General features: G+C 36.3%; 1 protein-coding gene across 1 annotated transcript in view; it reads left to right on the forward strand.

Moving 5' to 3' along the window:
- The window catches only part of USH2A (usherin), a 409,459-nt gene that overhangs the window by 90,614 nt on the left and 294,648 nt on the right, over window positions 1-24,197 (forward strand). Inside the window, exons 16-20 of the mRNA XM_013949903.2 lie at window positions 360-854; window positions 3,247-3,519; window positions 5,010-5,167; window positions 6,488-6,632; window positions 16,281-16,511. Coding sequence (XP_013805357.2) covers window positions 360-854; window positions 3,247-3,519; window positions 5,010-5,167; window positions 6,488-6,632; window positions 16,281-16,511 — 1,302 coding nt within the window. The remainder of the gene's footprint in view (window positions 1-359; window positions 855-3,246; window positions 3,520-5,009; window positions 5,168-6,487; window positions 6,633-16,280; window positions 16,512-24,197) is intronic.

Raw genomic sequence — 24,197 nt, forward strand, 5'->3', positions numbered from 1 at the left:
ATTGAAATAATTATTTCCAAGCAAAGGATGAATCATAAGATAATTGTGTTAATCCTATTCATGATTAAAGCAGGAATTGGTAAAAATTCAGTGGAAGAAATATTTCTGTAGTGACACCAATGTCCAGTGGAAGAAAATAGAGGGAAAACAGGATGCTTATTTCCCCATTCAAAAAAAACCTCAAACCAAATACTGAAAAGTTATGGTGCAAGTTACAGTCAGTGATCTCAGGAAGAAGAGGATGCAAGCAGGCATAAATATCTTATGCCTTGGAGTTAGGACTGGAAAGATTTTATTTTTAAGTGTGCAGATTAAGATTTTTGTGTGTATTAAATTTTTTTTTCACCTGTTTGTTTTAGGTGTTCAGACCTTCACTGATACCACTTTATCTCCATATACCTTCTATTCCTATTACCTCCAAGCCAGCAATGTTCATGGTTTTACTAGAAGTGACTCAGTGACATACAGAACAAAATCTGGGATACCTACAGGAAGCTTTCATTTAAATCCAGTCTTTCCTGTTAGTCACCATTCTGCTTTGCTTTACTGGACAATCCCTTCAAATGACTCTGGGCCCATAGAGAAATATGTTTTGACATGTACTGGTTTGGTTGATCTTCAACCTTGTGGCCAGTATGAAGGTTTAGAAACCTCAGCAATTATTTGGAATCTCATTCCATTTACAAAATACGTTTTTTCTGTGGAAGCATGTACCAGTGGAGGCTGCTTAAAGAGCCAGCCAGTAACAGTAATTACTGCACAAGCTCCTCCAGAAGGGTTACAACCACCTGTTATAGATATCATCAGCTCTACAGAACTGGCTGTGAAATGGTCACCACCTGAGAAACCAAACGGTAGGACATACGATATTTACTTTCTTAAATCAAAGATTATGCAAAGAAAAAGCAGTATTTTCTCAAATCTGGTTAGAATATCCTTATCCATGAGACATGAACAGTGAATAAAGTAAGGCAGCACCTGCATTCGTCTGACACCACTAAACATACCATCAGAATCTGTATTTTGTTCTTTTGGAGTCCAGAACTGCAGCTGAGTGTGATGGGACCAGAATTTAGCCGTTAGTGGCATCTGCTGCAACAAAAAATCACATCTATAATTAAACATTTACAGTAAAGTTAATTTCTTCCTAATTTGCCAGATCACCTAGTTCAGACAGATGTGGTGATATGGCTGTACAAAGAATAAATAAGTAGGTAACAATTATGAAAGAAATCTGAAAATTAACAGAGAAGTCTGTTTTTAAAACCATCCGTCATGTGTAGTAACTAATTCTATTACCAGCATAACTTTGTTAGGGATTAGGCCGTTGCCAAGAGTTGCTGGTCTAACTTGCCTAATAATATTTTAGGTTTTTGAGTCTGAGAACACAGCTGTTGTAAGATGCTTTTGTGATGCCACGGATTTTGCTGGTAGACACTTTATCTTTTAATATACATGCAGTTGAGCTTTGTGAACTTGCAGTTACACAAATATTTGTGCATGCTAAAACAAGCATTTTTATCTGTTCACAGAATGAGCATCTGTGTATGGGGGAGCTCACCTCTGTGAAAATCTTATTTGCTTAATATTGCCAGATTAGACTTAAGAATGCCCCCACAAGAATGTGTCTATATGTTTAGGGGTGGCCTACAGTGTAGGTCATGAAACTTGCTCTTAGTACTTGTCCCTCAACCCGTAGCATATACTCTTCATAGTTTGATTGGTGGCTGTATCTGCCTGATCCGTCTACATATGGGGGTCAGTAAAATCAACCTCAGCCATTAGATTCTGTTTTTACTTTCCCCAACAGCTGAAAGTGGAAGGAGGACTGATTATCCTTCTTCCAAATTGGTACCTGTGGCACGTAGACCTCTGTTTGCTATTGTGTAGGTAGCAGCTGCTGAAAATGGATCTTTTCAGAAGCACAGAGGTGTAAGGGAACACTCGCAGCAAAGTGAAAGTGTGATTCTGGCATGGGTAGAAATGGTTCAGTATAACAAGTGCAAATAACAGGGAAAGCTGGAAAAATAAGACAGAGGTTTCATCTTGGGCTAGCAACTAGAGAACATATCTTAGATGTGCAGAGGATGTTGACTCTAGTTTGCCCTATACTGGAAACTGTTCCATTATGCTTTTTTTGCTTTGGAACCTGTGCTAACTAGCTGAAAATTAGCATGGATTTGTCCACCCAGATTACCGACAGGTTTTCATTTTGGTGTGCCAAAGAGCTAGTGTCATGGTTGTATTGCTTTCTAAAATTTAAAAAGATGTATTATATTGAGTATATGCTTTGTTTTAACTCACTGGTATAAAATGTTATCCTTCTCTCCAATGATGGCAGTGAATAACAAAGTACCAACATAGTTTAATTATCTTTAGGTTATCTTTAGGTAATCTTTAGGTTAAAATAGCCATTATTAGAGGTAATTGACAGCACAGGCAGTTTTAAGCAACGCTCTTGTATTTCCTTTGATGTCTGGTCAGATATCCTCGTCTTCCCAGAAGACAAGGGGAGATGCCCTTTCTCGAAAGCCACCTCTGCAGTTCTGTGCATGAGCACAGCCCCAGATACTTACACTATATGATAATTAACCATCTCTTGGTTTTGTAATGTCTCTCTCCTTTTTCATTTGGGAAATCTGCAGTCAGCTCTTTTACACTGTGATCCTGGAGCTAGACTGCTTCCACAGTCCTACCTAGGTCATGTATCCCTTCATACCACAATAGTGAGGTTATTTTTTCTGAAGTGGCGAGACCTTCCTGCCTATGTAGTAGGTTTATCTGATGGAAAACACATATGCACACGCACACCCCTCCTATCCAGTAGTCTGTTCTAAAAGGTCAGCAGTTAACTGTTGCTCAAATAATGTCCTATCCACTATGCAAAACAAAAATAAAACATCCCTTTGAAAATCAGAGGCCTGAAGTCATTTCCAGTAACATTTGGTCAGAACTTTAGTGTATCTCCTTCAAGTAAAGATAGCAAAACTCATGGAGTAAATTTGCAAAATGTTAGCAAACCCTGAAATTTTGTGGAGGGGAAAATAAAGAATGTAATCCAAAAAAAAGCATAGGTGAATATTTGGATAAAAATAGCAGAAAGAAAAAAACCTTCTTATATGCTATATTTTCCATGTTTGTTCATTGTTTGATTGTTAGGACTTTAAATGTATTAGCACTGATATTTTAGTAGAACTCTAGGAATAGTTTTAATACACTCATTTGTCTGGCTTGCATTTTGTCTAGGTATAGTTATAAGATATGAACTTTACATGAGAGAAAAATTAAAATCAGATGGGAACTTTCTTCCTCCTGAAATTCGTATTTTCCAAAGCAGTGGATGGCTCAGTCCTCAACCAGTTTTGGAGTCTGCTAATGAGAATGCCTTGGCTCCACCTCAGACCAGTATCACAGTCACTGATCTTGAACCATTCACAGAATATGAATTTTATGTGCTAGCAGTAAACATGGCGGGTAGCATATCTTCAGACTGGGTATCAGGACGCACAGGAGAGGCAAGTAAGTATTGGTTTGAATTTGTTCACTAAAAATTAAACAAACTGGAATGCTTTTTTAAAGGTTTGTTCAATAAGATTTATTCAGCAATGATTCAAATAGGGACGCATTTTTTCTCATTTTTAACTAATTAAAAAAGAAAACAAGTCAGAGTCTCTCAGAACTTAGCATGTGATGGGAAAAAATTTCTTCACCAATAAAATCATGTTGTTGAAAAAAGAAGCTCTGCCACTTGAACCAAAGTTTCAAAACTAAAAGACTGCAAAATCTACCAGGCACCTTTTGAATTCCCCACTATTTCCCCGATTTTATTTATATATTCTTTAAACAGAGAAGGCATGAGAAAAGATTGTTTTCATCACAAATCTGTAATCAGTTGGTATGATTTAGGAATTTGGTCCAAGAACGTATGTATGTGCTGGAAGGGGATTCAAGTGAGTTTTCCTGAATTGAGGCTTTGATTATTTAGAAATTTTTTTGAAGATCTTGATGGTCACCTTTTCAGGTGCATAGCACTTAAAACTATTTATATGCTTGTATAGAAGCCAAGTATCATAATATGAACTATTTCTTTCAGAAGTTTAATCAGTTCACAACAGTTCTTATGACCCAATTTTAATAAGTGCTTGCCATTTGACACATTATTCTGAAATAATGGATATTTATTTAAATCCTTATATTAGAAATCTAATGTTTTAAGCTGATAAAGCCTGTGATTTGCGATTAAGCATCTCCGTTACATCACTGGTACTTTTGTTTACTGATAGCTTGAAAATCATGTCCTCAGTCATTTGTTCCTGAAAAACAGCAGGCTAAACTAATTCCCCTTTCAAAATGAGTCTCTGTGCATATCTATTCTTAAATACTCTATGTTATAAAAGTGTTAAATTGTCTTTGGGAAGAGGTCCATTAGTGTGGTTGTTTGTATGTAACAGAAGTGCTATGGGTTGGTGTGCTATTATTACAGAGTAATCAGGTGGGGATTTAACTGCAGTGCAAACAATCCTTTTACAGGTTGAACTCTGGAAGACAAGGGAACTGTTTTGTAAGAAGTGAGAGACATGTTAATTTCTAACTGGCCCAGCAAACAAGATTGCTTTTAAGATGCTGAAGTATTGAACACTTTTGCTTTTATTGTTTTTTCCCAGGTTGCCTGATGTTTTTCTTCAAGACCTTTTCATTTATGTGTACTTCCTACCTGCTACAGGGTTCAGAACTTTAGTGCTGATTAGCAGTACTTTGAAGGCATAGGCAGAGCCTTAATCAGCATTCGTGGCCAGGGTGGGAGACAGGAGAATGATGGGTGAGTGAGGTACTTTTCACGTAGGATCAAAATAACGTGAAAATTCCAGTTACACCTGAAAAGTTGGTTGAAAAGGAATTGGACCTGAAACGTCCGTAAAAGAGATGGTGTTTTACAAATACAGTAAGAAAGCTTGCATGACACGTTGCTCATTTATTTTATGAATGTTACTGTATTAATTTGATTTCAGCCCCAGTATTCATGCCAGCTCCATCAGTATTCCCTCTTTCACCATATTCCCTCAATGTGTCTTGGGAAAAACCTGAAGATAATTTGGCAAGAGGAGAAGTGTTGGGATACAGCATTAGTTTGATGACTGAACAAAAATTCTTGCCACCATTTTCCCAGGTATTATTGTTGCAATATGATTTTGCTAACTGATAGTAGGAAAATTGATAAAGTCTGGTGTCCTTCTTGACTCCATTACATCCTGATGAAATTATTTGCCTAATTGCTGTACATCCTCTGACCTTTTTCACCTGTCAGTTTGTCATTTTCTTGATTGTGCTCTAATGTTGTACGTTGTTTTTAGGTTTTAAGCGATATTCCTGAAATTGCTTGTTTTCAGTGGTGGGTAAGATTCAAAAGCAGGAGGGGTCAGATTAAGCAGCATCGTTTAAATTGCCTTGATCTTTGTGTGGTCTGATTCTGTATTGCTGCAATATTTGTTGATATGTGTAAAGTCATGTTGTTTTGTAGGAATCTCTGCCTTCATTAAAAAAAACAAACAAAAAAACCCCACCCCCCTCTAGCTTCCTGGATAATAGACAAGTCTTTGAAAACTTAACATAAAGAAAACCAATTTTATAAAGTCTAAATATGTGATTTTTAAAATGCTATTTTAATTTTTGAATGACTGAATTTTGCAAACAAATACCATGGCAGTAATAGTGAGCTGAAAGCTTAGGAACGAGCAAAGAAACATCACCTGAGTGTGGGAGTGGATCAGGTGCTCTGACATTTTATTTCTCAGTTCAGAACTAACTTAGACTTTTAATGGTATCACAGATAGACCTCAGTTTGTTTGTCTATAAAATGGGGATAATATTTCTTACCTACCTCCTAGGGCTGTTGTAACAATACATAATTGTTTGTAAATTGCTTCTGGCCACAGGCTTGTGATTTTTTTCATCTAAATAAACATCTGATAAAGAATTTATCTAAAATATAACATCTTATTCAGTTTCCCCTGTCTCCAACTGATAGCTTAAAATAATATTAAAGTAAAGCAGATTCATATGCCTCTAGGTATTAGCTATTCCCATCCATCGTAATGCCTGCTCATCAAGTGACTCATTCAGTGATGGTCAGATTTCATCACTTAGTGGTGTCATCTGGGCTCTAGCTTCTTCTGTTCTGCACTTCTGTTTGTAGTGAGAACTGTACCACCACCAGTGTTACAAGGCAATAACATTGTTTCCTCATTTATCCACTCAGGAACTGGGTTATTACCTCATAAAACAAGGTGATGGGAAGTATTATCATTTAAATCCTACCTTACTGAGATTCTCCAAAGTAATCCTCTCCCTCAGTAGGTCTTGGCAAGCTTTTCCATGTCTAAATGAAGGAATCTGCAAATTCAGAAACAAAATGTTAGTGAACATAACATTTTCATTCCTATGAATTGATGACGTTAACCGACTATCATCTAATCTGTTTGCCTTGCAGGTTTTGCATATAGCTGAGGCTCATGAGCTGTCCTACGTAGTGACAGAATTAAAACCGTACAAGCTGTACAACTTCACTATTACTCTCTGCAATCAAATTGGTTGCGTAACCAGTGAGCCGGGCACGGGACAAACCTTGACAGCTGGTAAGGAAACAATCTGTATCAAAGTGCAAAGTTGACACACAGTTTACTAATGAATACCATTATAGATGATCATAGTTTGATGCACAGTGACAGGGATAGGTGTTGTATTAATACAAAGTGACTCGCTTAATTATTATTTGCTTACATTGACAGAATAAAAACAAAACAAAATTTTTGCAATGCAGGTTTAAGGTATGTTGCTATGGCAATAGGATTTGTGTACTGCACTCTCAGTTGCATGTTATGTTTATTTTTTTGCTCCTGTTTGTTTAAACTGTAATTGTACATAAATGTGGCCGAGCCCTTTCATTCATGTATGCTGCTAAGTTTTTTGTTGTTCTTGATTTTTTTTTTTTTTAGTGTATGTGTAACATTTGCACAACAGGGCATGCAAAGTGTATGTACTATGCAATGTCTTGCTTAACACGAATGATGAGTTGCATGTTTTTTGTATTTAAACTCTAACTTTCTTAAGGAAACAATGCTTAACAAACTGCATTTATGTGTCTATGCACCTTAATAATTTTTCAGGATTTGAGATCATTTCAACCACATTTTTCAGGGGTTTCAAAGATACTAGCTTTCTACAAATGTGGGGAAAAATAAGCATCAGTATAGAACAGAAATGGAGAAAGCCTGTATTTACATTGGTGGAAAGACTGGCATGAATTCACTTCTTAGAGGATCAAAAGGGTTTAGAGAGAGAAATTGTTAGGAAAATTGGCTTCACAAATCTTTTTATTCCTGGAACACGGTAGTCAGTATGACTGTTTAATACTATAAGTATAAGCTCAAAATCCGTACTGTGTGGCATATTGGTGGTCACCTGCAGAGACCTGGCCGCTTAATGTTGCAGTTTCCTTTTGTATAGGCATTTAAAACACAGTATTACTTTCACAGTATTAGCATTTTCAGTTAAGCAGATAATTAACCAGATAATTTTGTCTCCCAAAGGAAAAAATCTGAAAACTTCTGCCTAATCAACATGTTTTTCTTGGCTCTCTGGACCATATCTGAGTTGCCTGAATTCTGTCAAAGCCCCTCTGCTTAAGCAATGAAGGGATATAGGAGCTTTCAGACAGGGAATAAGGAATGGCCTAGAGCCAGTAAACAGGAAGCTTTATGTATATGAACTGAAGTGGAATTTAGGCTGTTGGGATATTACCCTTAGTGTGCTGTTTTGTTGTCTATCTACTTATTTAATTGCCTTTCCATTTGATCTCAAGTGGAGGATATATGATTTGTTTCTTTTCTTGCCGTAGAGTCCTTATGTTTCAGTGGACAAAGATTGTTCTGTTAGTCTTCTCTCTTTCTGAATTGCTGATTTTCGTTTTCAGTTTGTTTCTTTGTGCTGCAACCTCTTAAAGGTTCAAGCTGGCTGCTAAAGAGTTTCCTGCTTGTATGAGCATGACTTTATTCCATACCACACAGCCATGTAAGGAACAGAATTCCAGTCTGTGCTGATAACCATGGAAACAAGTATGGCCTAAGACATCTTATTAGCACAAATGATCCAAGTTTGCATTTATATATTTATTAAGAGGTTGAGAAACAATAGCTTAGTTACACTTGACAGCTTGTTTATGACCATCTCCTCCCTGGTAGTATTAATACTTAGAGACCTATCATATTAAAGAAGACAGGAGAATACAAAATAGAATAACAGACATATCCAGATTTATTAGATGTTTTGCGGTGTAGCCTTTTTTTGTTTACCAGTTCTAGGCCTTGAAGCTAAAGGTTCTGTAGTGTTTTTTTTTCATGTTTTTAAAGCATGTTAATGCAGTATCTTAAATTTTGACAAACTGAAGAATAAAACAGTTAGATTTTACATGATATTTTGTCTTTCATCATTCATATTTTTCATTTCTGGAGAAAATTTTTAAGAGTCTCCATCCAGAGTTTTTCTGTGTATGTTCCATTTTGGGAATATTATTTTTTGTAAAATGGTATTTTAAAAGCAAATGTAAAAGAAATACTACTCATGTGTTTACTGTTAAATCAGAGCAAATTCAGCCTTAGAACAAAGTAAGTTAGGAGAAGCCACTCCTGCCATTTATAAAAATAGATGATCAAATCTTAGTCCATTAATATCCTTTTGTGTTACTGAAAGGTGCAAAAGAAAATTAAAATTGCCTTTCTAGGATTGCTGAGGAATTCTGTTTCGTGAAGGAACGTCTCTCTGGCGTGAACGTAGTTTCCCTGGCTATATGCCACTCCCATGCTCTGGCAAAGGGAACTTTTTGGAGGAAGTCTTGACTGAAATGTGCTCCTGCATAATGGTTCCCTCACACTGTAACAATCCAGGAGCTTTGAATTGTATTCCCAGTTGGGCTAGAGGTTGTACTGAATTATACTAATTCTTCTCTGATCTTTAGGAGGAGAAGGGAAAGCCATCTTTGTGTGGAGAATACTGATTTATTATATGGAGCATTTAAATCAATGGGTACCTTGATGAGTGCGATTTTGGGATGTCCAACAGAGGTATACTAGAAAGAGAGCTTGCTTTTAGAATTGCCAATTCCTACTAAAATTTGCCACCAGAAATCACGAATCATTTCTAAACTGTGTCCCTATTGATTAGTTTAATCTGAAGACTCGCTATGAAAATAGATACTCTTAGAAATCTATCATTCTTCTTCTCTTGCCACTCTCCAGTACACACTCCCAAAATATTTGTAAATGGCAATAAAAGAAGACATTTTTGCTAGGAGAATGTGAGGAGGAGGAAGCTAACAAAATAGAGAATTCATAAGAAACAAGTTATTTTACCTTAAAGCTGAGTGGAAGCTATCACAAATGAATATGAAATCAGGAAAAAGAATAGGAAGAGATATGATAAATAAAAGAAGTTGCATAGGTACGCCTGATTCATCACCAGCTCCAGCGATGGAAGAGAGTGTTGGAAGATCAGCATGACATGGTAGTCCAGTATTAGGATGAAAAACTGAAGCAAGCATGTCATGACAATGGAAGAGGAGAATTAACCCTTTCCTGTTACTCACAGAGAAGATGACTGGCCAGAATTAGACCTCAGTTTGGTGTGTTCAGATATAAATACAGAAATAGGTAGCTTTTAAAGGCTCAAAGCATTAAAGTGTTTCTTTCCTACTTTCTCAATGAGTCTTTTAAATGGTAGAGTAAGGATGTTTTTATGGTCCATGTGCCTATCACATTCCTTGCTCTATTTTAAATATTCTATGTACTGCAGTGTTGTTCGTGTATTATTGAAAGTCTTGGCTGATAGATAAGGAATAAGCTTATTTTCAATACTTTGTTTGAAAATTCAGAACCAAATTTTAGCTTCATTTTTGTCTTTGTTACCCCAAGGAAGTCAAGTGGCGCTGCCTGAATGTAATTGAAAGCAATACTGGACAGTAATTATACATTTTTCGTCTCAACATCTGGAGCCAAATTCTACCTTATTCCTTTCTCCAAGCTCTGTCAAGTTCAAATTCTTGTTTATTTTTGAGAATAGCTTTCAGCCTCTTATTGGTATCAGGTCTTAGGCTATGCTTTTATTTTCAAAAGTACTTTATTTTTGAAAGTGCTCTGTGGTTTTATCTGTGTAAGATTCTGAGCTGGTGCCTTGGAATGAAGAGAGCTGTATCAGCTGGTACCACTGAAAGAGCTGATTCATAAAAAGTAATTTTTTGACGATGTGTTTGCTTAAAATTATGAATTACTTAGGTTATTCTTTGCAGCACCTGTAAAGACAAAGCATGCATATTTTCTGAACTTTTCAGGCAGGCAGGCAAACGCTTACCTCTTTTTTTTTCTTTTTTTTCTTCCCCCCACCAGTTTGTGACATTTCAACAGGATGGAATTAGCTGAATGAGGACTAGACCAGTACAGCAATTGCTTATCCTACATCTCTCAATATCAGATAGTCAAAGTATGCCTTAAGCAATCTATACAGCTATGTTTCATTGACTACTGTGTGACTGAGCTTACTTTTTGTAATTAGGTTCGTCTTTCATTTGCCCTTCTTTAATTTTTTTAAACTTAATTTAAAAACATTTTTTAAGAGACACCAAAGCATAGCTTTGTGATTGCTACCATTTACCCAAGCACATTGTATTACTGATCCTTTGCTTTTGATGGCAATTACAGGGTTCAGAAGCTAATTTGTAGAAGATATTCTTCCAGCACCAGCTGCATCTGGCTTCTTGGCAGACTTCGCAAGCAGTTGTATTGGTGGCTTTGGAGTTGCCTCTGGGTTTACTGGGGTAATGATGCTGATGGGCTTTCTGGGCTGTCTGACATTCCTTGATGTCATTTTCTTTTTGATTACCCTTTTAGTCTGAGTAATTTGTCCGTTTTTTCCATTCACGAATAAGGTCCAGTGCAAGCCCTTTTCAAAAGCCTCATCCCATTCGTCATGGCAATACAGCATTTGTTTATGTCTGTCATAGACTGCTTTTCTACAAAATACTATGCCTCAATTTTAAAATCACAAATACTCATTAAACAGGTAATTAGTAATGTATATTTTCCTTTGTTGCGGAAGAGAAATATGAGGGCCATTTGCTGCTGGCCTGAAAACGCACATTGTTTTGCATGCATGTACATAAGTCTCTTCTTTGTGAATAGGACCCAAAGTGATTAAACAAGCACTCTTAATATGTTAATTTATAATTTTAATTACAACAATCTTGTATATATAGTCATTAGTGAATACTAATATAAATATTTTTCTACCTTTTTATTCATAATGCATAAACCAATCATCCAGTTACTTCTCGGCAGTTGCCTGTTTCCGTTTCATAATACAATCTTTGTTCTTAGTTATGAATGCATTTTGTTCATTCCTGTCTTGAATAATCCCTCATTAAGCTAGTCACTTTCTGCTCCATGCTAAAAAGGAAAAATTATCATGCAAATGTGGCATGCCATATTAAAAAGCACATTACCAAACACTTTTGTTGCTGTCCTTCAATTAGTTTCCCTTCTTTGAATTTAATTTCATTTGTTGTTAAACTACTGACTTGATGTATGGACTCATGAATTTGAGACTGCTGCCAAGAATGTAGCAGGGAAAAAAATCAAAGCCTCTTCAGAAAGCTGCAGAGGCAAAGCTGAAATGAATTTGCTTCACCTTTGACAAGAGCACTTGAACAGCATTGGAATCCTCTGATGATTCATCTTGGCTAATTATCCAATTATTTATTTCAAGAATAAAGACACTGTTTTACAATTAGAAAAGTGTAAAGTAATCTGAGAAATTTGGTAATGACAGATGACTTAAGTAACTTCTGAGATAAACAGTATCTGCTCAAACTTATCTTGCCGAGTGTTCAAGCTGTAGTTAAACTGCTCTTTGAGTTTCAAGAAATTAGTAGGGAGCCGAGTTATTTGTCTCCTCTCCCCTACCAAACACGTATTATACTTCAAAAAATAGCTCAGTTTATTCTCTTCCCTCTGTGCCAAATTTGCAAGGTTTTTAAACTATGTTTAAGTTGTATTCCTCTTGATTAAAAGCTTTTGGTTCAAAGCAATACTTTTTAATTGCCTAATGATATAAGTCAGTTCTTAGGAAAGAACCGTGCATTTAGGAGTTCATTTGCAATATAACTGAAAAATTCATTGCATGGCAGTAAAACAATTTACTGTTAATTACAAGGAGAAGAATTTGCTGTACCATGCTCACAGATTGCCATGAATCATGCAGCACTCCTAGAGATTTATAACAGATGTGTAAGTGGGATGAATTAGCAGGGTTTAATAACAGAGACACAAATCATGCAGACTTCAAGGAGCTTTAATTGATATACTAGAATGTGACGGGCATGAATCACTCAGCCATTCAACAGCACTGTAACATATGGTCAGCTCAATATGCTGCATCTTAAATCGGTTGGTGAGTCGTTGGTTGTCCCATATGGTGGAAGCAATATATTTTTCATGATTTTTTAAAAAATACTGTATCTTAAATCTATTTTTAAAGAAATATGATTGCAACATGTCCATTTTGTTAAATTTTCTCTGGATGTCCATTATGAGTCATTTTATTCCTTTATTGTGAGGTATTCCAAAATAGACTCTAAAAATCTTCTAAAAAAATTAAAATATTGTCAGAAGACGTAAGTATTATTTCTTGACTCATTTACTGTTGAAACGGCTGATGCTATTGTGAAGTGCAGAAAGCAAAGATCGTACTAGAAATGCTATGGCAATCTCATGGTCCTGTAAAGCATAACTCGTAGCAAAAATGAAACGGGTGAGCATTAGGCTTTGCACGTAATTTTATCTGCAAAGAAAATTCAAAGCTTTTCTCTTTAATTTTTTGCCCTCAGATTTGCTGAACGTTCCTGTTTTAATTTGTACATGTGCATTTAGAATTCAAATGAACAATAATTCAAAAACTGTACACTTTATTACCTTTTTGAACTAATTGGACAGGAATAAAACCTCACCCATTGTTAATGCAGAATGGCTAATTGAAGACTTCTGTGGAAGGGTGCACGGATATCTATGTACAATATGCTAAGAAGTAGTTATTCAAACATATGTAAGCCTGTTAAATCTAGCCACAGTGTAAATATGTTATTCCTGGGACAAGAATCTGGCAGAGTATGGAAAAGCTTTAGCAGTTGTATTAGTAAACCTGACAGACTTGAGAAAGGAGTATTGTATCCTTAGAACTGTGGCTGCCAGAATTTAATGTCAACAATTAAAATTTATTTTGATCCTTACCTAGTGTTTATTACTGTTTGTATACACAACAGACCTTACTAATACAGAGATGCACTATTAGATGGAATTACCATCTGTTCAGAGTGAAATGCTGGCATCTGTCTTCGAGTCTAAAACTAAAATGATATCATTTCAAACAAAACAAAATTAACTGCTCTTTACTTACCAACTTCATTTTTGTGTACATGTGTGTGCATATACACACATGGGAAAGGCTTATTTGTAAAGACCTGTGTAGCAACATCTATATTTAGATATATGACTTCAACATAAGCTGTATGGACCATCTGTCTTTATTGGTCTTTTTTGTGCCCTCTGCTACACAATGGCATGCAGCGATCATAGGCTTTTAAATACTGTTTTAGCTTTATAATATATTAAATATGTATTATATAGCAAGACATTAAAACTACATAATTAAAATACACAAAATGTGACTTTGAATCCACTAAAATCTAGTATGCTCATTATTTTGACAGATGTGTCTTAACAGAACGTGACTAAAAAAAATTAAATAGGTAAAATTATAGTCAGTTCATCTTTCAGAAAGTAGCTACAGGTACCACAGTGACACCTTTAGGAAAATATATACTGTATCTTTTAGTTTTGAGTATTTTTAATTTCAGCATTTAGTACCACACAGGGCTAGTGCTACAGATTTCTCTTCTGTCCTCTCTGTTCCTGTGCAGAGTTTGGGTTCTTTGGTTTTGAGGCTTTTCTTTGGTGTGGGCTTAGGTAATCTGTTATGAATAGTCTCCCATTGTCTGGATGAACAAAAATTCTCCAGCATCAATGATGCTATAGTTTAAATACTAATGTTGTAGCAAGGATGTTACTTTCTGAAAGGGTAGGCTTCTGCTCCATATATCACAAAACAATAAATTGTGTCATGCCACTGTTTAATGCGTGTACACAGTGCATTAACTGTAACTGTAGTACATTTATTTGTGCTAGAGGAGACTTGAAAATGATTAAAAAATCAATACTTCGCTGTCAGAGAAGCAAGTGTTACGATGCATTTAAGTAGTTAATTGCATAAGCCCCATAAAAGCTTTGAGTTTGGGTATCAGGGATGCCATAATTATGATCCAAGTAACTGCCTTTTATTAATACTAGACTTTAAAGGAAGCTACTGTTATTGTCATAAGTGTTGGCTGTATATGTTTTACAAATAACGAATTTCAGCACTTCCGTTTTACCATCGGTAAGCTGAACTGGAGGGCTCAACCTCTATGTTCACGTTTAAAATGCTGACGTACTCTGGTTCCCTCCAAAGGTGAAGTTTTGATTGTTAAGCCATGTTTTCTATTTAAACCTGTGCATTAATACTGCAATTCATTAGTGCTGTGCCCTGCTTGTGCAGGCAAGCTTATGACCTCATGCTGCATTACTTCAATTTTGACATTGTGAATTTCTAACATAGCACGAGATACTAATTAGATTGTGAAGTCATAAATGATGCCTAAGCAGGAATTTACAATACACGGTGTCGCTGGCAGTCTCCCAGTCCCCCACTCCCTGCCTTCTCCAAGAATATTTATCAAGTGGTGGTGGGGGGGGGGGGGGAACGGAAGGAGAAAAAAATAACAACACGCTACAGGCAAATGGGAAAAATGAAAAATATGTTAATGATCTTGTAAATGCACAAATATTTAAAAGGATGTTATTAATTCATGCTAAATGAAGCAATCTCTCCCTCTGTAAAGAACTCATAGTATATACAATGGTGTGCTGTGAAGTAATATGTCAGATTTCAAAGACCCATATTTTAATTTAGGTTTTATTGTTCTTGAAAGGCTTTTATTGCTCTTTACTTGTTCCAGTAATGACATAGTAATGTTAACAGGTTGTCATTGTATTTCACTTCCTGGTTACAAATGAAGTTTCTGTTGTTAAATCCCTTGCTTCATAAGGGAAAGAAGTGGAAGAAAAAAGGCAAGATAAGATGGATATAGATTCTATAAATAGTGAAGTGTTCTTGTGCTTCTCCCCCAAATGATGTCTGTATTACTGTTTCAAAGCTGGTCCATTCCTTTCACACCTATATGGCCATTACTTCATTATCCAAACAGGTCATGCTGCCCTCCAGTGGCTTACTGTACAGTACTTAAAAAATTAATGATTTTGTTCATAATTTAGCTATAGAATGACCAACCCTATCAGAGTGTTTAAAAGAATATTAGAGTATTGGTTTTAGTAGTAGGAGGTTCACTGTGATAACATAAAGCTATCTTATGTAGATACCTTCACGGAAACAGTCTGGCATAGACTCTGACAGCGCACTGATTTTGGTGGAGAAAAGTCAGAGAAGATCACTTTCTTGAACTGAATAATTATCTGTTTATAAGCCAATGTTGTCTTAGTTTATAAGTATGCCATGAGGAAAAAAACCTAGTGGGCCGTCAGTATTGTGGATGGATAGCTGTTTGCTCTTGTTGACTAGGATAAGTTTATCTAACGATAATACTTGCGTTGTCATGTACCATACTGCTGAGATGTAACAAGAGTTAATTGACTGTTCAGATTCTCCTTTGGTCTTGCGCTAAAATCCAATACTGAAAGTCATACGTGTATATGCTTACGGTGAATATGGCACGGGAGGCTAATCAAGGAAGGGATACAAATGTAGCTTTTATGTTAAAGTTGACTCAGATTCTCAAAGATTATGAAAAAAGTTCATTTTTGTATTGGATATAATATTAGAGACTTTTATCCAAAGCCTGAATAAACACGTAAGATATTTCTGTGGAGTTAAAAGTAAATTTCTATAAGGATTAAGAATTTTTTTTCTAAAAATAACCTAAAATATGTTCTATAGAGATCTACATTTATTCTTAAGGTGACCAGAAACTGAAGCAGGATATTTTGGAAAAAAATGTGTAATGAATTATTTCCCAAGCATTGTGAACAATGATACATAGGCAACTTTTTTTTTTTTTTTTAAACACATAGCTCCAAGAAAACTTAGTGCCCCTCGTCTTGAAGGAATAAACAGCACAACGGTAAAGATAAATTGGAATGAACCTGAAGAGCTTAATGGGCCTTCTCCCATCTACCAGGTGGAAAGGATGGATTCATCTTTAGCTACATTGAGTACAGAAGTAATGAAAGGAATCCGTTTCCCAGGAAATGGATATTACAGATTCACTAGTTCCACTCTCCCCACCAATACTTACTTTACAGGTAAATGAGTTTAAATGACGTATAAAATGTATCAATTGTACTCTGCATTTGTTTTACCATTTATTATCATCTTCTATCTCATTTTTATGTAAGATCTGTGGTTTTTAATTTACAAGAATAATGTGATTGTTAGTGAAGTATGGGCTGTTTAGATTCTTGCATAAAAAGCTGTTGGAAGACTTTATTGGACATGTGGGATTTGTATTCCCTTGGCTTTGGACATAGAGATATACATGGTGGTGAATGTTGCTGCATATTCTACTCATTCCCCAGTGGTAAATATAAGCTGGATTTTATTTATTCCTCTGGGATTAAAACTTTTCAATGAATTTGCTGTAAATACTTGAGCCTGTTTTCTCTGATATCTTTTTAAGGGTTCCTGAGGTTGCGTGCATGCTCGGAAAGCTCTCTTCCCTGTTCAGAGCACCTGTGTTGTGGTTCTGTTTGTTTTGTCAAAGCAAGAGGACGGGCTGCCAACGTGGCAGAACAACTGCTGTCCCTGGGCTGCTGCGCATTATCGGCTCTCTTTCTGACTCAGTATTTGGTTTGGAACTGGCAGTTTTTCTGATCTAAACATGTCAAGTGTGCTATATTCTGTTATTCTCATATCTTGTTGATGTCTACACTTCGTGGATAGAACAAATATCTAGACAATATGTTTTTTTAGGAAGATATCTGGATGAACCTGGTCAGGTGTTTGGGAAGTTGTAGAGGTGAAATATTACACAGGTGTGCATGGAGCATGAATTATTAAATGTAAAGAAGAAATGGCAGAGCTGAAGGTTTAAAAAAAAGTGTGTGTGTGTGTGTAACATATATCTTTATGAGACTGATAGAGGAAATCTAAAAGGAATCTAGATAACAGTAAGAACAAGGGTCGGATGGCTTGCTGACTGGGCCAAGGCCACACCACAGTGCTGTGATACAACTCAAGCTGGTACTGGATCTTCTTTGTTAACACAGGATAAGGGCTGCAGAAAGTGTGCAGCATTATTGACACCCAAAACCCCCCCTGAAGATTTGAAGAGGGCTCAGTAGCTGACTGTTTTTGTCCTCTGGGGAGGCCCAGAGGTAATTCTGGAAAGAATATTTGGACATGCTTGTCTTGGTACTTGCAAGTATGGGAGTACGTGAAATGAGTTTTCTTAAAAAAAAAAAAAAAAAAAAAAAAAAAATGCCTCTCAGCTCTATATGATCTCCCATTGAATGTGATCAAAAAAAGTTGAAGATGACTTCCTTTTTTTTTTTTTTCTCCTTAGGTGCGGACTTGACTGGTATTACTTGCATCAAATGATAATGTGTTGGTTAAATATTGACACCACGGTGACTTGCAAAAGCTGTCTCTGTGCGTGAGTCTGTAGGAACAGCTGGTGGGCACCTTTGCTCATCCAAGTTGCTTGATAGTTTTCCTGACATCAAAGTTTGCACCCTTTACTGTATATTTAGTAAAAAATCTTTTATGTGTTTTTTTTTTTTCTGTTATCTGTCTGCTGTTGTGATGATCTAAACACCAAAGGAACTGTGAGGTGCAGTTTTTCTTGTTGGAGCTCCAGTCAGCCCCGTCACTATGGTATAGGTAAATAGTTTAATTAGATAAATAATTATGGTTATCACTGAATTTCCTGCTTCATATCAGAAGTCTCTGAGAGTCTTGGGGAAGAGGGAGATACACTACTTGGATTGTTACCGTGTCTGTCTGTTTTTTAACCAAGAAGGTATAACACTAATCTACCCAAGTGCTGATTCAATCTCTGGGCTTCTGTTATGCTGTAAAAACTGAAGCTGAAGCCTCAATTTGAATAAGGTTTCTTGAGATGGCTGAGGGTGATCTGAGACAGTTTGAACAGATGGGATGGGTGAAGATGTTAAAATAAAGCTCCCTTCATATTGGCACCTGAGTGCTGATAATGATGTGTGGATAGATATAATTTATTATCACTTTTGATTGTGATCTTTCTGTAAGATCAACTATTAGTCTGAGTTTCTGGAGATGAGCTAGAACCGCAATATGATAGGCAATTTGTCCACGCAGCTGCTGGTAATAACTGACAAGCAGGTTAAATCAGCGTGTTTGGTATAATTCCTATTACTTGACAACTCAAAAAATTTTTGAGAAATAAAAATCTTTTTTTTTTTTTTTTTTTAAGTCCTTCTTACAAAACACAATGGAGGGAAAATAACTGAAAAGCCAGGAGAGTTTTAAAAGAAGTCACTTAAGGGAATGAGAAATGTTCTTTAATTGTTCTCTGCACTTGTTTCTTTGTTGAGGCCCCCTCTCATTCCCCATCTCTGAAGAAGACGGGCAGTTGGCAATTGTACTATATAGATGGAGTGGCTTTAGTGTGAATGCAGTTGTGTATGTTTTTGACACAAAAGCATGCCAGCTTGTATATGTCAGTCAGTGAACAAATACATTTTGGTGCATGTGGGACCATCCACTGCTAATCCAGAAAAAGATAGATCTGTTTATTCATTGCTAATAAATGCAGTTGCCCTTGCTACCTCTCTGGCTAGTCTTACACTCTGAGGTGCAAGTAATAGGGGCAGATGCATTATCTGGGAATTTTTCCAAATTCATCTTCAAAAAAAAGTTAAGCAATAAACACTGGCTACACTAAGCAGTAACCTTCTGTCTGAAACAAAGCCTCCAGCTGCACAGGAAGATGTGTTTTGAGTGCACATTGGGTAGAGAGGAAGTCAGGTAAAGATAAAGATTGTTTCTGCCAGAACTATCCACATGCAATTTCTCAGCTCTTCAAACTGTAAAGAAATGTTTTAGGCATCTGTGATATCATTTGACTGAAGGTGCAGACTTTATTTTTAATAAATCTGAGACCTGCTAAACAGCTACTGTCCTTGTGTTTAAATTTAATATAACAGTAATACAAAAAAAGGGAAACCTGACTTCTTCACATTCAGCATTTAAACCTGGTTAATGAGAAGGGATTACACTTTCAAAGCATCTTGCTGGAGGAAGTGGTGTTTGGGACCTTGTTAGGCCTTGTTTTCAAAAGGTTACTTCGTAAGTCTATTTGCACACACAGAAGTTCAAATTATATTTATTGCATGAATTTATACTTAAGGCTTAATTAAAAGGCCTCTAGAAATGGCTAGAAATTGTTACAAATTAGTTGTTTTGTTTGGTTGCCTTATTCAGTTCTGCTTGTATGAAGAAGCTGTTGGCCTGGAATCAGAATGGTGCAGAAACATTCTTATATTTGACTTTCTGGTTCTTTAGTTGTAAAGGGAAGTACTATTTTATTCATGATGTAGACAGGTAAGCTTGGAATCCAAAGAACTGTGAAAAGCTGAGTGTTTAAATACCCTTTAAATCCAAGTTGTACTTGGATTGTTCCTTTGATGATTGAGTCTAATGGCTAGGTCCAAAAAAAGGGTTGCTGACATAGCACCTTTCTAGGACCTTCCTCCTGTAGCACATTTAGAAGCCTAAAAAAGAGGATAATGAGTTTGAGCATAATGTCATGTTAACCTGGCTGTGTGAGTTCCAGGATTGATGTGCAGGGAAGTTAGGATCTTCATATACTTTCTATAGTATCAAGGCTCACAGTAAGATGGATGGGGATTTTTAGGCACTGCTGAAGTGTGTGTGTATCAACAACTAGTCATCAGATCTGTTTATGAAAAGAGTTTTTGCTTAATTGCCTTTTGCTCCTTGGTTGAAGGCCAGGATTGAGGTGCTTGAATGGACCAAATAATAATTGATGTATAAATTTTGACTTATGTAAATGAGCTTTGCTTAGGATCAAGTTTGGTTCTAATTTGAGACACTACCTTCTGATCAGGAATCATAACTCATAAAAATCTCTTGAAGGGAGGCACCTTCACCTTTTCTTTTCATAAAGAGTGGTAGATCATGTTTTTTCTTTGAAAACGTGACTCCCTAAGAAAACACATGTGCACCCTTACCAGTATCTTGGTGGATACTCTGCCTTCATATAGAACAGTGCCACTTTACATTTTGTATGGAACCCTATCAAAGAGCTGTGCAGTAGTCTTTTCTAGGGCAAGTGTACAAGATTAAGTCCCTGAGGGTAGATAAAAGGAAGAACATTTAGTTTCCAGGTTTTATTGAGCAGGTCACATGCATCATGACTGTGATATTTTAAAAACAATTGAATTAGCTAGTGTTGTTTGAATGTTATTCCTCTTGGATGCTACCTCTTTAAAAAGAAAGTCATTCATGTAATATTAATCAAAATGCAGTTCCACTCTGAACAAGTCTTTGTGTTGGGCCTTGCTTTGAATCCGAGTTTTCTAAAGTAGGATACTACACTTGAAAAGAAACTGGTCTTGCCTGGAATATGAACTCTTTGCCAACCTCTAAATGATGCAGATTCAGCCCTGTAATAATCAGGAAATAACTGTATGAGGTAAGATGTTCATATATTGAACATTACAAGTAGAGCTTTTTTACAATGACATTTTTAATGTCATGCAGTAGTCTTAAAAATGTATATTTTAAAAAAGTGGTAGTGTTTTCCCTGCCAAATTCTGACTCAGAGATACATACACATTTCTCAGAATGGAGAATTCTTTTCAGTAACAGTGTTTCTTAATGAGTTTGCCATGGAACACTGAACAAGAGTCATTTGCATTTGTTGTAAGCAGAAGTGTTGAGAATGACTGTGGTCATTCAATGTTCAACCTCCCCTTGGCTCTTCATCACAGTGAGCTCTCCTTGCAGTAATGTGGAACAAATTCTACTCCATATAATCTTGAGGAATCACTTCAGAGTTAGTAGAAGCAACAAATATTTTCATTAGCTTATGGAGCCAAATAAACCTTTTCCAGCATCCCAGAAGATATTTTTGGGATGCATTATGACTGAAGATCAAGAAAATGAATGTGATTAGAGGTCTAGAAAGCGCTGTAAGAGAAAAAGCTAAAGAAATTGAGGTTGTTTAGTGAAGACTGAAAGGAGACATGATAATGCTCTTAAACTATACAAAAATATGTATAGTTTTAGAGAAGATAATGGACTTTTCTCCATGTCTACTGTGAGTAAAAGAGCAATGGACTCTTAATGAGCTTAAAATACAGCAAGGGAGATTTAGGCTTCTTACAAGAATATTCTTCTGAAAGACTCAGGCTAGTTGAGTGCGGGAATAGATTGTTGTGAGAAAAAAATGAAAGCTGTGACACCAAAGATTTTAAAGAACAGTTGGATGAGCATCTGTCAGGAATAAGCTAGGTAAAACTGATTCTGCTTTGGGGTAAGTGGATAGGCTCCAAGACCCCTAAGAATGCTTTCCAAACCTATACCTTCTCATAAGCTCAGACTGACCCAGTGCAACTAGGACAGATGTTCTTTTCCCCAAGTAAATTTAAGAGAAAGGATCTGCATTTCTTCCCCCCCACCCCGATGTCTTTTCATTTTTTGGAGTAACATCACTTGTTTGCCCTTCAGGAACTTCACATAGACAGAGATCTGATTTACAGTCCTCTATAAAAAGGAAAGGTTGCATGAGTTGGACAAATTTTGCCTCTACTATTTTTTTTTCCTTCTCTAGATATTTTGCAACCTTTCTTTTTATGACTACTGATAAGGTAAAATGGGTAGAAATGAGTTTTAATCACTAAATCATAGTATAATAGAATAATTTAGGTTGGAAGAGAAATCATCTGACCCAAGGTTCTGCTCAGAGTGGGTCCAACTAGACCTGCCTTTGTCAAGTTGAGTTTTATCTCCATATGTAGTCAGGTATATTTCCAGAAATATTTCCACAACCTCTCTGTCAATCTATTCCAGGATTTGTCATGTGTTTAAAAAAAAAAAAAAAAAAAAGATTGCTGCCACAGGTTTTAGAGCTTGTTTTAATCTTTATGCCTGCTGATTGCGTTTTTTTCCCTTGTCTTCACAAAAGAACAATTTGAACCAAGGACTTCATCTTCAGTGAAAGAAAGTAAGATAAAGTTCTTCTATATCACCATCAAGTGGGTGGCTTCAGTAAGAAAGGGAACTGTTCACATAGCCATTTCAGTTAAAATTTAGCCCTAGTACTTAGAATGAATTCACAGTTTCATCTTGAAAAACACATTCCTTCCTTCCTTCCTTCCTAATCCCAAGAAGCCTAAAGATAGGTAGAGAGAAGAGCTGTATATAGAGAAAAAGGAGTGATCCAGCACAACAAAGCGAACTGTACTGCTTTATGAACAAAACGTTTTAAAACATTTTCTAACATGCACAACAGAGACTTGGGCAGCAAATAAGCCAGGCTGATACTGACCTTGCCAGTGTTACGGGGGTAATATTTTCACTCAGATGAACTGCTTTTGTTAGGTATGGGCTATCAGTATCAAGCATCTGCTTTTTCCATCTTTTTTATTCTAAAAAAGATTTAATATTGCCACTACAGGAAAAAAAGGATTTTCCCCTTCTGTATGATTTCTCATATTTATCTTTTGCAGTTTAATAGATTAATTATGCAGCACAGCCTCTGGCATATTTAGTTGCAAATTTTTTGAATCTTCTTGGCTTCAGTGTCAAAGCACATTTTTGCCAGTATTGTATGACATTCTGCACTGCTTGGTTAAAAACAAATGTTTCTGCCTGTGCATGCAAACTTTTAGAGCATGTAGTAGCCCCAACAGTAAAAGTTAAAAAAGCAATAGCTTTCCTACTGTTGTTATACCTAGCTCCCTGTCGAAAAACCCATTTGCCAGGTTAGATCATCATTAGCTTCAGCTGTATGCTTATGCAAAACCAGATACAGGATTGGGTCTTTTGATTGTCATAAATGTAGCCATATGAGCTGCACTCTTTAAAACAGCAGTTCTTCCCCTTTGCCACAACACTAACTGTGCTTCTGTTCGCTTTGTGCAAATGAGATTTGCTATTTTGAAATATGGTGGATGTTCTGTCTGTAGGGGACAAACCTAAGAATTAGCAGAAGAAAAGCTTTTTATCAATTACTTCAAAGAACAGGTGTGTAGTCAAGTGTAATAAGAGAAGTTATTCTGTACTAAGTTTGTATTTTTTTAAACTAATCTTCGAGTGTATGCACCTATATACAAAACTATTTTATACAAAATGAATTTCCATCTGTAAAGCATACTTATGTATTTGTTGTTTCTTTTCCTTGCTAACTTCCTAACAAAATGCTGATAGGATTTGAGGTAGGGGCTCTGCATAGGAGCCTGCACAAAAAGGAACTGTGGAATAAATAATTTTTTGTTTTAGCATGTAGTCCAGCATTTGTTAAATAAGAATGGAGTTCTCGTGTATTAGTCCAGCTCACTGCAGAAGCTGAAGGTGGGATTATATTGTAGGTTTACAAGGATGAAGAAGGAAAAGAGAGAGATCAAGGAAACTTTCTGTTCTTTATGCCTCAGCAGCAAGGATAGTGGGTGCCTCATATATGACTCTGAAAGTAAACAGTTATGGAAATGCTGTGTTTTGCTTCAGGCATGACGTCTTCTGGGATTCCTTTTGTGATGGCGCATCACCTCTGTACAGTGCATCTCTAAGAAAAGATGTAAGATAGAGGGACTCATTGGGAGGGAGATTTTGGAAAATAAAAGTTGCTGAAAATAACTAGCATAAAGAAAAAGCTAGAAGGTAGAAGCTGCAAACACAAAGTTTATAAAAAAAAAAAATGGTGTCAAGCATCTCTTTGCAAGTTATGCATGTGAGAGATTCATGTACTGAGTGTCAAATGGAGACTC

Source organism: Apteryx mantelli, chromosome 3 (genome assembly GCF_036417845.1).
Source record: "Apteryx mantelli isolate bAptMan1 chromosome 3, bAptMan1.hap1, whole genome shotgun sequence".
Lineage (NCBI taxonomy): Eukaryota > Metazoa > Chordata > Aves > Apterygiformes > Apterygidae > Apteryx > Apteryx mantelli.